The sequence below is a fragment of the Oryza brachyantha genome, chromosome 2, assembly GCF_000231095.2.
Source record: "Oryza brachyantha chromosome 2, ObraRS2, whole genome shotgun sequence".
Lineage (NCBI taxonomy): Eukaryota > Viridiplantae > Streptophyta > Magnoliopsida > Poales > Poaceae > Oryza > Oryza brachyantha.
The window spans coordinates 22,980,703-22,995,646 of record NC_023164.2 but is presented as its reverse complement, the minus strand read 5'-3'; the positions used below and the strand labels follow the sequence as shown (position 1 = coordinate 22,995,646).

Here is a 14,944-nt window from a genome sequence, read left to right as displayed (position 1 = left end):
AAGGTATGTAGACTCTAGTATTGATTTTTTCCTCGTCCAAATCAGCATTACTGACTTATTTTATAAGCGTATGTAAAAAGATAGAGTCAGATTTGATTTTTTTCATTAGTATCATGAAATATATTTTTTATTACTCTTCTTTCCTTTTAATTTACCCCATGCAACAAATTTTTTTCTTACATAAATGCAAAAAGAGTCAACTCTAAGTTGTTGGCATGCATATCAACTATTTTTCTCTCACCTCACTTCTCTTTTCTCCATATCATCTTATTTTCTTGCATGGCAACAGAGAGAGTCAGCTAATAATTATCATTGTAACCTAATTACAGCAGAAATTAATCATCTCAAGTTGAGCAGATATAAGTCACTTTTATCAGATATGATAATATCATATCCATAGGCTATATATGTTAAGACTTGATAAATCTGAAAACTATAATGTGCCTTTTGTGAATTCAGTCTATATATATTGAGTTTTATAAGGTTTCTATAGAAATTGGGCATCCATGGATGCTCTTATCTAACCAACCATAACAATATGCTCAAAGGCTTATATACTTTTTTTAATCATCACATAGTACAAGAATCTTTGAGTGGTTTAATTGGACCAATCTGAACATAGGTTTAGAAATGCCTTCTCATTATTCGTCCTTTTTGCTATATGAAATTTCTCATGGGAAGTTTTTGTCGTGGGTGTTTTGCTTTTTGGTTGATATATGACTATGACCTGAATTAATCATTGAAACTACTATGCACATCAGTGACAAGTATATGTGACAATTAACTATATAGTTACGCGAGATTCATCATTACCATGGTTTATGGTTAGTTTGCCCATTGATTTGGAAATCCACTCTTGTAGTTATATAATAGTATTTGTTATATATTAAAAAGGTGTGCATATAAAAGTACAAATGTCTTACATGAATTTCAAAATATGTTCTAGCTATCTTGTCTGTTGCTTGCTTTACCACAACACGTCATGAGGATGTGTCCCTTGGCAGCATGGAAGGGTCTAATTCTAATATGGGAGTATCGACATCATTCCATCCTATAACATGAACTTTTGTTTTCCTATTGTGATCCTACGTATATGTTAGTATATAACAAAAGTGCATGTCATCTTATAATTAGTAGTACGCTAATTCTACGTATACCAACGGTTTCTGATGTCTATGCCCATTTCAAGTAGCTAGTATTGCTTTTGCACGTTAATATACAGGCACTTTGTCAGGGGCTGGGCTTTTGGTGTGAAGAAAGATTATTTTAGGCCCTGTTTAGATCCTTCAAATGACAAAAGTTTTATTATTTTGGAGTACTTTTTGGTAAAATGGATCTAAATACTAGGATAAGAAAATGACAATTTTGCATTTGGCAGTCTAGAGTAACAATTTTCACCAAAAAGTGCATAGAGACGCGGACCAACTCTCACTTTTGTCAAAAAAAAATGATAACTTTTGCATGTCTCTAAACACCAACTTGCAAAAATACAATGCCAAAACTTTTATCATCGAGACTTTTATCATTTATCATTTGCTATTCCAAATGGATCTAAACAGACCCTTAGTAGGGGTGTTGCAAGACGCCGTTTTGATCAGTAAATTAATAACACTTAATCTCTTTCTCGAAAAGCACCCCCGGGAGGGGGGCATGGCTCTTGCACATCCCATGGAGGCCAAATGCTCACAGTACAGGTTAACAATTTTCGTGATGATGTATAATATTTTCTTTGTTTTCTATATAAGACTTTCTAAATTTGTCTAGATTCATATAGATGCTAATAAATCTAGACATATATATATGTAAATTATATGCATTCATCAAATGATAAATTTAGGCAAGGTGGAAAACCTTACAATATGACAGATGTAGTAACTATATATTACATCCACCCAGAAAAATATTTTTCAAGTGATTTTTTTGGCATACATCGCCTACAATTTTAATCCGCCACTCCACACAAATTAATGAATCATACCAAAATTTTAATTAGCAATGCGAATTTTATCCGATGTTCTCCTACGAGAATTTTTGTAGCGACGAAACCACACTATGCCAAAATGTTCGGTACGTACTGTACCAGATCAAATGACAGCACAAGCAACCCGGCTAAAATTTTGGCTTCAAACTCCAGTATATAGGCTGCACTCGTTTACTAATTAAATTATTCTCAGATTATTTCTCGGTTTTTTGTGCATGTTTCTCGAACCACTAAATGAGTGTGTGCTTAATTTGCGTAAAGTTTCTCTATAGAATTTCATCATCTTGTATTTCTAAAGTAGATCTTCAACCCTATAGTGATTAATTTTATCGTTTGTACCATTGCATAACTATTTAAAAAATTAGATAATCTTTTATCGTTTATCTTTCATCATCAAAAGAAACAATCATGGTAAGGGCTTGCTTAGTTCGCGAAAATTTTTGGGTTGAGATGTTTGACCGGATATCAGAAGACTATTTTGATGACTAATTAAAAATTACTTATATAAGGTGTCAAAAAAACACCACACGAAGCCTAATTAATTCGTCATTAGCACGCGTGGGTTAATGTAGCAGTTATGACTAATTATGAACTAATTAGGCTCAAAAGTTTATCTCGCAAATTGCTTCTAAACTATACAATTAATTATTTTAACTATATTTAATGCTATATATATATGTCCAACAATTCGATGTGACGGGTGAATAAACTTGAAAATTTTTAGAACTAAACATGACCTAAACCAAACATATCACTTTTATTTTAGTAGGGTTTAAATTCTCTCCAAACCAACCAGGCCCATCAATCTTCTCTGTTCTCGATGATTGAACCTGAATACATATATCCATGCTACATAATTAATATTCGGCCCTACCTGTCATACACACGTGTATTTTGAAGTTCGTGCTACAACTGTCTATATAGTCTGTTGCACTTCTCTTTTCTCTCTTATCATCTTAAAATATATTTATAGGTGGGCTTTATAGTCTACTATTATATCTGCTCTTCTACGGATATACTACTACATGCGTGTTGCATGCTTGCATGTGCGTGCATCATGAATTATCAGACGGGAGATCGCTCCGGCCGGCTTTGTGCTCCGGAGCTGCCTTCTCTTTGCTCGGCGAACCCACGTGGTACGATGGTCAGCCGGACCAATCCTAGTGCATGCAGCTCTGCTCGCTTCGATAATGGCGGTGAAGCCACTAACCTCAATGTCCTTTCTAATTTCCAAGTTACGAGGTTTTTTTGGCTTCGAGGAAAGCAAGGATGCAAAGCCGAGAGACCAATGCATGCATGCGATCCCGTCCCAATTCATTCCCTGGCCTGCAAAAGCGACCTTGCATTTTTCATGTACAAAGTGGCCGGACAAGTGTCAATCATTGCCTTATGATGAAACAACACCTGTCAGGAAAGGCTTTTCGGGATGGATGATGGCCAACCGGGCTCACATTATACTACTGCTCTGGTTCCACTTGCTTTTGTGTAGAGTAGTAGCTTTACAATTAAGGTCTTCATAGAACCAAGATAATGTTAAAATTTATTTTATCAGTAACTTGTTAATCACACTACTCTATCTTTACTAAAAGAATATCTATTTGTGCTCCGGTTGTCGTATATGCTGGACCTCATGTATCAGCACCCGTGTAAACAATGCTACTCGTGTACGTGAAGATATTAATTTAAACAAAGTACTAGGTAGACAATGATATACAAGATGTTGGACTAGGTACATAAGTTTAACTCTGATTTATTAATATTAATTAAATTTATGCATGTTATCTGTGTCGTCGTTGGCTTTATATCAGGGGAGCTAGAGTTATAGATAATTAGACTATCATCCTTTCTTTTACCAAAATATAATAGCCTTGTTAAATAGGGAGAGATGAAGAATGTTTATAGGCTTATTGGAGGAGAGTTGGTGGCGAGTGAATATAGGCTAAAACCTAAACAAACACAATATGTAGCACTGCAATGGAAGCAAAAGGCTCAGATATCATGGAAAGAGGATTCACGATGATCTCCAATAACAATGTGCACTTTAATTAAAAGCTGGAAAGGGAGGGGCCACAACTATCCATTTCTCTTTTCTCAAGGCAGGTGAGGTTAGGTTATCAACACAGTAAATCATACTCATAGTACATAAATTTAGGACACATACAAAGGTTTAACAACAGCTGTTTATTTAGAGCTAAACAGACAGCTCATATAGTGGGTCGTCTATTTAGTTGTCTGCATTATATAAATGCATCTTTTGACACATCAAACAATGAAGATCAAGTGTAAAATTGATTTAGTAGCCATTCTTGGTGCTTACATAGACGGCAACACTTCATAGCAGCAGTTCACACAACAACATAGCAGTAGTTCATCACTTCACCAAGGATGCCAAATCCTACCAAATCGTACAAAATATACCACGGTCCAAATCATGAAAATGTACACAGTAAGTTGTACACCTTACCAAGTTACTGGATCTGAGGATTGATTAATTCATTGTTGAGCCATAGAGCTTTGACCAGGTCTGCTGAAGAAGGTGTTGGAACCATTGAAGAAGCCCCCAGCGTCGTTCAAGAAGCAAGCTGGTGAAGCGCTTGCAGGACGTGCTGCTGCACCTGGCGTGCTGCCGCTAAAGGAGGTGTGGAAGGCATTGAAGGAAGTGTCACGGCAGGACCCTTGGCGCCGTCATCTGCGTCGTCGTCCCGTGTGTTGCAGCTGTCACTTGCCGCTTTTGCGCAACTGCTTTTTTCCGCTCCCGGGCTGCCTGCACCTTGAGCAAATCCCACGCTGCCGTCGCCGCATGCTTCTCCTCGATCCCCATGGTGCTCGCCGACGCAGGTAGCTAGAGTTTGGGAGCTAGGAAAGGGGTGGATCTGGGAGGAGAGACATGGGTAGCCAGTTTTGGGCGGAGGGTTGGAGGCTTGGCAGGGAGGAGGCGCGAAGATTGCCGCGAAGGGAAAAAAATTCGCGCGCGCGTATCCGATCTAGCAAGCCATCGACGAGCAATACAACGCGCGCTGGGAGCGGATGTTTTGCTTCGGAGCACGCGAAGATGTTGTAGACGAACGAGACGCCGACGCTCATCTATTTCCGAAATTAATGCTTGCCACGTTGGATCAAAAGGCTGATTTAGCTGCATGTCGACGGTTGTTGGCTGTGTGTTGTACGTGCCCTTATATGGTAAATACAAATTGTACAACTTATAAATTAATCGTTTAATCCGATATAACACCACAATAATTAGTTCGTTTGATGCATAACATTGACTTGGATTCCACGTCGGCTATTGTGCGGCACAGATCAATCACTCTTTGTTTCCATTTGCGTTCATCTCTGCTGAAGAGCTTTCAAAGCTCAAAATTTTTCGGAGATGTTCAACCTAGTAACCACAACAGTTTTCCCAATGCTTTTTAGGTCACCATACATCATCAATAATAGATGCATTTAAGAAAAGCAAACCATGACCAAATTATGCCACGTGGAAGCCGATACAACATCAGTATTTGGTCATTTTGATTGTGAGATAGATCTGTTTTAGCTCTGGTGTGCACAGACTGCATGAGTTGTATGCGAGTTGTTGTACCAGAGTGAGCGATCTACAAGCTATTATTCCAATTTGCACGAACCATACAAGTTTGTTTATCATAGGTGTAATTTACCTTATCAAAATTATAGCCAGACATATCTTTTTTTCCTTTGCGTCACTCATCAAAATCATCCACAAATTGCCAACTTTGTACAAAACATCTGCTCGTGGACAAGATGCCAAATATCGGTTACGGGATCCAAAATCATCGATCCTTTGTCGGTAATCTGGAATGGTAAGTTTTCTCAATAAGTGTTGGTACAGAGTATTTTTATATTCCTGGTGATTACTGTTGTTCAGGGACTGGAATGAGTTTTTCTCGTTTGAAGTGTTGCGAGCTTTGCTCGTGGACTTGATTCCACATACCAGTTTGTCCAAAATTAATGATCTTGGGGAAATCCATCAACTCACAGTAGAATGTAACTGGCACTAATTTATTTCTGACTTGGGGTTGTTTGATAGGCTTCAACTCTTTACGAGAGGAGCATGGAGTTTAGTTGTAGAGCGGCTCCGATTAATCTAATTCCATCCATTTAGTTTATTTTTTCACACTCCAGCTTGCTTCGCTCCTATTTTGGGTGAAACTTAAAACTATTTGGTTGGACTCTGACTCCAAAAAAGATAGAGTTGGAGCCATACCGTACATGCTGTTATAACCAATCATCCGTTCGATTAAAATCTTGCCTGTGGGTCACTCGCTTTTATGTTGAAATTATATGGCTTTGTATATAACCATTTAAGAGAAAAATGTTTAAAAATTTAATAGAAGATTACAAATCTAATATAGTACATAAATAAAACTTGGAGGCATGTTATGGTGACAATAAGACAATATGCTGCCCTTCGTTAAGTAAAGGTGCAGACTAAACTATTAAATAATATAATATTTTTAAATTTATATATGTACTAGTAAATCTGAAACATATTTATTGATATATAAATACAGGACAGACAGTGTATTCGCTTGTATTTTACTCGTACATTTGTACCGGCACCTTTTCTGCGTCATCATTGTTGGCTGCAGTACTAGCGGAAGAGAGATGCTTCATGGGCGCTTTGGGTTGCTCGCTCTTCTCCCCCGCCACTTCCTCTCTCCCGCCAAAACCACCCCTCTCCAAACGGGCCCAGGACGGCGCCGCCCTCGTCCGATGCCGCGCCGCGCTGCCGGGGGACGCCGCTCTCCGCGCCTTCCGCCGGCACCACGTCTCCGGGCGCGGCCTCAACGCCAACCCCGCGCTGACGCCCGCGCTCGCGGCCTGCGCGCGGCTGCCCTCGGCGGCGGCCGAGGCGGAGCAGATCCACGCCCTCCTCGTCAAGTCCGGCGCCCCGCAGTCCGCCTCCGGCGTCTACGCCTCCACCTCCCTAGCACGTGTCTACGCTCGGCTTGGCCGCCTGGGCGACGCGCGGAAGGTGTTCGACGGAATGCCAGTAAAGACGGTGGTGTCATGGAACGTGCTTCTTGATGGGTTTGTGCGAGCCAGCGACCTGGATGCTGCATGGGAGGTGTTTGTGGAAATGCCGGAGCGGAACGTGGTTTCATGGAACACTGTCATTGCTGGTTTCGCGAGGCATGGGTGTGCTCAGGAGGCAGTGGATCTGTTTGCCGAGATGACAATGGTCTATGGCTTGGAACCTGACGAGGCCACGATGGTTGGCTTTGTGTCAGCTGTTCGTGATATTGGTCTGCTTGGGATTGGGAGGAGCGCACACGGGTACGTGATCCGTCGGGGGCTTTCACTGGATGGTGCTCTTGGTGTAGCTTTGATCAACATGTACACAAGGTGTGGGAGCATGGCCGACGCCTTCCGGTGCTTCTCGAGTGTCGCCGGCAAGAATGTGGAGCACTGGACCTCTGTGATTGGTGGCTTCGCAGCACATGGTCACCCAGAGATGGCGCTAAGATTGTTCACTGAAATGAGGCAATTGGGCATTGAGCCTAATGGTGTCAGCTTCTTGGCCGTCCTGAATGCCTGTAGCCATGGGGGTTTAGTCGACGAAGGCTTCAAGTACTTCAACCTAATGAGGGCCATGGGCATCAGGCCAACGATACGTCACTATGGCTGCTTGGTAGATCTTCTCGGCCGTGCAGGGTTCTTGGAAGAAGCCTTCAAACTCGCCAGCAGTCTACCGGAAGATCCGGGTCTTGTGATCTGGAGCTCACTACTAGCTGCTTGCCAGAGCCATGGCAATGTCGAGATGGCAGAGGTTGCTGCTCGGAAGTTGGCAAGCGCGGAGCCAAGCCATGGCAGCTCCTATGTCTTGTTGTCCAACACATATGCACGAGCTGGACAATGGGAAGACTTGAGGAGAACGAGGAGGGATATGGAGGAGCATGGGGTAATGAAGAAGCCTGGTCTTAGCTGGATCGAGTTAGATGGCCATGTACATTCCTTTGTCACTGCGGACAAGTTACACACAGCAAGCGAAGATATCTATCAGATGTTGGACGATTTGAAAGTAAATTTGATATCAGCTGGAAGTGAACCTGAAACACTTGCCCTTCTTGAAAATTAATTCACGGAATTGTCTGTCTGTACCAATCATGTCTCTATCTCTTTTTTTTTTCATTATTTGTTGATAGAAATATGTTACACATGAGCTAATTGTTCAAGCTCGTTTGAGCGATGCAGTATCAGAATGTATCGTATTGATCTAGTAGATGTCAGATACTTCTAAACTAGACCTTTGTCTTCTCTCGCGACGATTAGAACAACAGGGACGCAAAAGTACAACACCATCAGAAAACTGTCGTCTGCACGCTAATCTTGTGTCTAATCGCTAGGTGTCATGCCTTTGTAAAGAAAGGTTCATCCAGTATGATAACGTGATCGAAGCATTTGATGGGATCTACCTAATGCAGTAGATGGGGGTTGACGGTCTCTTGATCTAGTTTTAGCAACATCGACAACTATCATCCAGCCATTTATTATCTGCAAATTGACACGCACATATAAGCTCAAGAGATAAATAATGTCTTGAAGAGGATACCACAAAGAGAATTTTGTCAGATTACCTGTCCGTTCATTGCTTTCAGAGCAGCACCTCCAGCTTCTTCTGTGGTGTATTCTATGAAAGCATACCCCTTTGATCTTTTTGATATCTTGTCCATTATTATCTTCACTGTAATAATGTAACTCGATGAAACTCAATATCTCAAACAAAAAGATCTGAATGGAGAGGTACAAGCATTTCTGTGTTAGTATCACAAACCTTCAACCAGTTCACCAAAAGGCTCAAAGGCGGCCCGCAAAGTTTTCTCAGATGTATAAAATGAAAGTCCTGCCAGAAATACTACACCAAACTTAGGTACAAGAAGATATAAACAAGAAATTATTTTTATTAGTGTATCCTTTTGTTGTGAAGTGCTGCTCGCCTCACAGATGAGAGCAAAAGCAACAGAAGTTTTCATCTCTCCTTTTTGTATGACTTCTAACCTGAAGGAAGACTTATTTTTCATCTGCTTTGCATCTGGCCAATATTTCTCACTGGAGTATAGCCATTCACATTTTAAGACTATACTTCATATAGGCTCTTATTGTCTAATTTATACAGCCTACCTATCCACTGAGATAACAAAAACTGTGCACATCTTGAATTCGATATGGAATGCAAAAAATATTACTCCAGGACAAAGCAGAGGGCATTCTCATTTAAATGATAAATGACCAGATAAACATGCTGAAATTCATGTATAGTATAGGCTGACCTGTAACAAAGAGCCTTTTAGTTTTGACATCAGCTCGAGTAGCTTCCGATGATTTGAAGCTGTCATTGCCTGAAATCATTAAAAAAACACAAGTAGCTTTGTTCAGCTTTTAACAATATGGGTGCTTTATTCATTCTTCCTTAGTACTATGATGTTACCTGCAAGGCCTACTAGGTATGTTTTCAGGGGAAAATATGTCAGTGAGTACAAGATATAACAGAACCCAAGATATTTATACCAGATTAAGATCCAAAGACTATTTAACAGTAGCACTAATAAGTTGATGGTATGTCTAATATTGTAGTTCAGACTAGAGGCATGAATCACAGTGATCCATATTTTCAGCCACACTCTTAGGTGGCTAGGAGTCGGGAACAGAGCATTTTGCTTGTTAGCAGGAAATGCCATGTTGGAATAGAAAATTAAAGGTAAAAACTATTGATGTGGTACATGACATTAAAAAAGTCACAATTTTGATAATAGGATTCAAGACCAGAACATAAATATATGTATTGGAGTTATGAGAAACAGAATAAATTAGTCAAACCTTTGTAGTTTTTGTTGTCAGATCCAAAATTTGTGTCTGGCTGAACAGATGACACTCCAGGAACATCTGGTATGTAAACTTTATACCGTCAACGTGTCTAAATAAATATACAGTTTTTTTTATAAAAATGGAACAATCATATTACATGCATATTAAAAACAGACAACAAAGGTGCGTACCAGCCAACTCCATTGCACATGCTTTCTCAATGTGACAGCAGAAACCATAATCCCTCTCCCATGAAATGTGATATATGCTGACCTGCGCATCCTTTTCACTAGAAAGTTGGGAAGAAAGAACAGCTGTATCATACACAGGGTATAGATAGCAAAATAGCAGCTAGGTTGGTGATGACGCTACATACTTCCCCAACACTTTCGTGAGGATTTGGGTATAATGGTCCACCATTTGTGCCTTTGTCACAACTTCAACCCCAGGCTTCTCCATTCGTACAAGCCAAAACTCATTTTCCCCACTAGAACATGAGTTATCGTACACAGCATCACTGAAATTTGCAAGGTTAGCTGACGAGATGTCCAAGCCACGATTATCCTTCTGTTCTTTCTCTGATTTATCAGCCTTATCCGGCCTAACAGCTAATACCCCGGGAATTTCTGTACATTGGGAGAGCATAAGCTAACATAAATGGCAAGCTAAGGTTATAGCAGAAAACATCTACCACTAAAATTCAAACATTTGTCACACACAATTGCACAAAGCAGCATCAGCTTATTAAAACGGCACAATTCACTTCATTGAAGAATTCAACAACATACTTGAAAGGTCCCTTGACGCTTCATCACCAATCTCGCAGCAAAACTTGTAGCTCCCATCCCATGAAGCATCGTATATGCTCATCTGTGCTTCTTCCTGGCTACACGATCCTTTCAGTCTCAGAAAACGCGGAACGAAAAAAAAAAACAGCTCCCCGCCGCTTACTTCCCCAAAACTCTGGCTAGTGTGGCGACGTAGTAGTCGACGGCCTCCGCACGGGACACCTCGCCGCCTCCCGCGGGGGCGGGGGGTTTCTCCATCTCCACAACCCACCTAGAGCAATGCGGCTGCGCCGAAGCAGCAGGGAGCGGCGGCGGAGACGACGCCGCAGCGGAGGCCAGGCGGAGGAAGCGGCGCTGGCGCCGTATGCGGGTGCACGGAGACAGGCGAGGAACCGATACGGCTTGGGTGGCAGTGGCGACGACGGCGGTGGTGGATACGGCGAGGCCGCGGGCCAGGAGGGCGGCGCGGGCGGCGTCCATCTCCCGACTCTGCGCGTGTGGCTAGTCACCGCCTCACGGGCTAGCAAGGAGAAGACGAGCACCCCGCGTGGGCCGCGAGCGAAATATCTCGCGTTTTACATGGGCCAGTTGACGCGTTAGCCCAACAGCCCAATTCGTAGCCCATATCTCCATTAGCCCAGTACCATCGACGGCCCAATTAAAATAATCTCAAGGCCCAATGACTATGCGCGTCGCAGACGTCACGGCCCGTGGAATTGTCCACGAAATTACGATTTCAATACCGCTTTAGCGGAAAAGTCAAGTCAACAAGCCAATCACAGTGAGGCCGTCGGAGAGCAAAACCACCGTCCTCGTACCCATTCAGTGACATTGTGTACCGTGATATTCTCGGTGACATTCTGTCACTGACATATATGTAGTAGTGACATGTATGTCACTGACATGACATGTAGGTCCAGGCACATGCTCTACATGTATGTCAGTGAGAAATGTCATCAAGAATGTCACGGTGTAATGTCACTCAGTCCGAATCCCCCGTACCCTTGGCCGGTTTCAGACGCCACTCGCCATCGATGGCTCCCCGTCTCTGACACCGCCGGAGCGCCGCGGGGATCTCGGTGATGCCGCCGCCGCCGCCCCCACCACCACCGCCCCCGGCGGCGCCGGATCCACCGCAGCTCCATGGAGTGGTCATCATCACCCTCTCCCCGCCGGACCAGCCCTCCAAGGGCAAGACCATCACCGCGTTCACCTACACCGACGACGACGTCGCCGCCGCCGCCCCGCCCGCGCATACGCCTCCCCCACCGCGGGCTTTAGTTCCCGCGGGGGCGGAGGCCAGGCGGTCGAGGCGGGGGTTCTCGACGCGGCGGGCGGCGGCGATGGTGCTCGTGCTTGGGGCGCTCGCGGTCGCGGCCTACTACTCCTTCTACTCTGACGTGGCGGTGCAGTTCTTGGGGGTGGAGGAGGAGGCGAAGAAGGAGAGGAACGAGACCAAGTCGTTCCTGCTGCCGCTATACCCCAAGGCGCGGCAGGGGCGCGCGCTGCGGGAGTTCGGTGATGTCAAGCTTGCGGCCAGAAGGGTCGATGATGGCAGCGGCAGGAAGTCTAGGAACAAGTTGGAGGTCAAGAAGGCAGCTGCGGCCGGGACGAACTCGACGTCTCTGCTCCCGATCAAGGGGAATGTCTTCCCTGATGGGTGCGTATAATTCTTCATGAATTAGATTTAGTTTGAACGTTACAATTGCAGCTTTATGTTATGATTCTAAGGGAATTTATTTCTCGTCTTAGTTTCGTTAGAAAATGGGGATTTAATCATGTTGATGATCAAATGCAGCCCGAGAGTGCTTAATTGATCTGGTTTATGGTATTTTATACGCTCATACCATTTTGAATCACAGTCAAATTTGTTAATACTCCTTTATGTCTTTAGCTGTACCATTATATGCAGACTGTTATTTCTGTGCATCTAACATTTGGAGCTAAGGCAAGACTCTTAACCAAACTGATCTCTATATGTGTTGCTCTGGTGCAAGTCCTCGAATGCCATGGTTGACCTGTTGTGGTTAATGTCATCTTACACCCGCTAATATCACGGTACACCAAATGCAGGCAGTACTACACATCTATTTTTGTGGGCAATCCACCAAGACCTTATTTTCTTGATGTTGATACTGGAAGCGATTTGACATGGATCCAGTGTGATGCACCATGCACAAACTGTGCCAAAGTATGCAATTAAACATGAGCAATTTCCATTCTAGTTCCAACATCATGTTTTATCCAAAGTCTTAAACTATGGAAGGATCTTTAGTTGTCTACGGTGGATATCTTGTTAGTAAAAAAAAGCTAATGTGGTGATCCTCCTTTGTCATATTATGGTCACCCTCATTATTGTTTTCAATCCCACTGTATTGTTCTCTGATGAACATATGCCATACTCACAGGGACCTCATCCTTTATATAAGCCAGCAAAAGAAAAGATAGTCCCTCCCAAGGATTTGTTATGCCAAGAGTTGCAAGGCAACCAGAACTACTGTGAAACTTGCAAGCAATGTGACTATGAGATTGAATATGCTGATCGAAGCTCCTCCATGGGTGTTCTTGCTAGGGATGATATGCATCTTATCACTACAAATGGTGGAAGGGAAAAACTAGACTTTGTATTTGGGTATGTTTAAATCTTTTAGTAGATGGACTATATATATAACAAATAGTTCCAAATCTTCTAAATATCTGACTGCTTGATGTCCTACAAATGTAGGTGTGCATATGATCAACAAGGCCAGCTTTTGGCCTCGCCGGCTAAGACTGATGGGATCCTTGGTCTTAGCAGTGCAGGAATAAGCCTTCCCAGTCAACTGGCCAGCCAAGGCATTATTTCTAATGTTTTTGGTCATTGTATCACTAGAGATCCAAATGGTGGAGGGTATATGTTTCTAGGGGATGATTATGTACCCAGATGGGGAATGACATTGGCTTCTGTCCGAAGCGGTCCAGAGTAAGCCTTGTCCTTTGGAAGTTTAATTGCATGTTTTCCCCTGGATAGTGTTTACCTTTTGGATCCTCTGTGTTCTTTAGCAAAGTTCATATGTATGCCCATTGCAACGATCCTAGGAATCTTGTAAATTCATTCCACTCTTCCTAATGATCTTTTTTATACTGCCAGTAATCTATACCACACAGAAGCCCAAAAGGTAAATTATGGGGACCAGCAGATCAGTGTGCGTGGGGCATCAGGGAACTCGGTTCAAGTGATTTTTGACAGCGGAAGTTCATATACATACCTTCCAGATGAAATATACAAAAATCTCATTGCAGCTGTGAGTATTTTTTTTTATTAATTGTTTTACAGGTTTCAACTAATCAGCCTTTTTATTTCTTACTTACCTTTTTTTCTCGACCATGGCAGATCAAATATGCTTACCCAAATTTCATCCAAGATACTTCAGATCGCACATTACCTTTATGCTGGACAACTGATTTTCCTGTGAGGTAAAACAATGGAGTTATTATAGGGGTCTAATGATTGCCTTTACAGATGAATCTTAACAGGCAACTTCCCAGGAAATCAATGCTTTTTTTCCTAACAATCTTATGATATCCAGGTATTTGGAAGATGTCAAACAGCTCTTCAAGCCCTTGAATGTTCATTTTGGGAAAAGATTGTTTTTCATTCCCAGAACATTCACCATTCTTCCTGATGATTACTTGTTTATCAGTGTAAGTTTTGATGCATTCCTCAATACATTATTGTTAGGCATTTTAGGCCTCTCCTACTTTAGTACTGTGCTAAAATTATCCCGTCTCTCTCTTGTTGGACTTTACAGGATAAGGGCAATATCTGCCTGGGGTTCCTCAATGGGATGGAGATCGATCATGGGTCAACAATAATAGTCGGAGGTACAGATGAGCTTCTTAGCACTTTCAATTTTACCTCCGTTCACAATTCTAGATGTATAGTATGGTCAGTTCTGTCAAACATTGGAATAATCCTTGCCTGGTTTTCCATATAGATAATGCCCTGCGCGGCAAGTTGGTTGTGTATGACAATCAACAGAGGCAGATTGGATGGACTAATTCAGACTGCACCAAGCCACAAACACAAAAGGGCTTCCCCTTCTTCCTCTGAGTAGTATTGTGCAACATATGTAAATGATGAAAAGAGAATACCAATGGAACCGCTTAGAATATGTTATGCGCGGCCCTATTCCTGTCTGTATTATTACACAGTTGGGTACTTTTTGTAATATATAGTGTTGTTGTATATACCGAATAAGCAGTCTATTATTTATTATTTAGTATATTATTCGTATTAAGAGTTTCAGTTATAATCATCATGATTATTATTAAGACTATAATAAAGTCAATATTGTTAGAATTTTTT

General features: G+C 42.3%; 3 protein-coding genes across 3 annotated transcripts; 2 read left to right on the top strand and 1 right to left on the bottom strand.

Annotated features, from left to right (window-relative positions):
* The first annotated feature begins 6,567 nt into the window (after positions 1 to 6,567).
* LOC102718628 (pentatricopeptide repeat-containing protein At3g22690-like) lies at positions 6,568 to 8,091 on the top strand. Its single transcript, XM_015833239.2, has one exon. The coding sequence runs from the start codon at positions 6,615 to 6,617 to the stop codon at positions 8,079 to 8,081; it is 1,467 nt and encodes a 488-aa protein (XP_015688725.2). The 5' UTR covers positions 6,568 to 6,614; the 3' UTR covers positions 8,082 to 8,091.
* Positions 8,092 to 8,105: 14 nt separating this feature from the next.
* Positions 8,106 to 11,084, bottom strand: LOC102710180 (organelle RRM domain-containing protein 1, chloroplastic). Its single transcript, XM_015833452.2, has 9 exons — positions 10,760 to 11,084; positions 10,597 to 10,694; positions 10,185 to 10,434; positions 10,000 to 10,097; positions 9,821 to 9,886; positions 9,274 to 9,342; positions 8,778 to 8,846; positions 8,581 to 8,687; positions 8,106 to 8,497 (listed from the first exon to the last, which is right to left on the bottom strand). The coding sequence occupies exons 1-9, from the start codon at positions 11,074 to 11,076 to the stop codon at positions 8,375 to 8,377; spliced, it is 1,197 nt and encodes a 398-aa protein (XP_015688938.2). The 5' UTR covers positions 11,077 to 11,084; the 3' UTR covers positions 8,106 to 8,374.
* Positions 11,085 to 11,567: 483 nt separating this feature from the next.
* LOC102718343 (aspartyl protease APCB1-like) lies at positions 11,568 to 14,878 on the top strand. Its single transcript, XM_015833759.2, has 9 exons — positions 11,568 to 12,256; positions 12,670 to 12,787; positions 13,005 to 13,228; positions 13,322 to 13,558; positions 13,727 to 13,880; positions 13,970 to 14,052; positions 14,166 to 14,280; positions 14,388 to 14,460; positions 14,574 to 14,878. The coding sequence occupies exons 1-9, from the start codon at positions 11,679 to 11,681 to the stop codon at positions 14,687 to 14,689; spliced, it is 1,698 nt and encodes a 565-aa protein (XP_015689245.2). The 5' UTR covers positions 11,568 to 11,678; the 3' UTR covers positions 14,690 to 14,878.
* Positions 14,879 to 14,944: the final 66 nt, after the last annotated feature.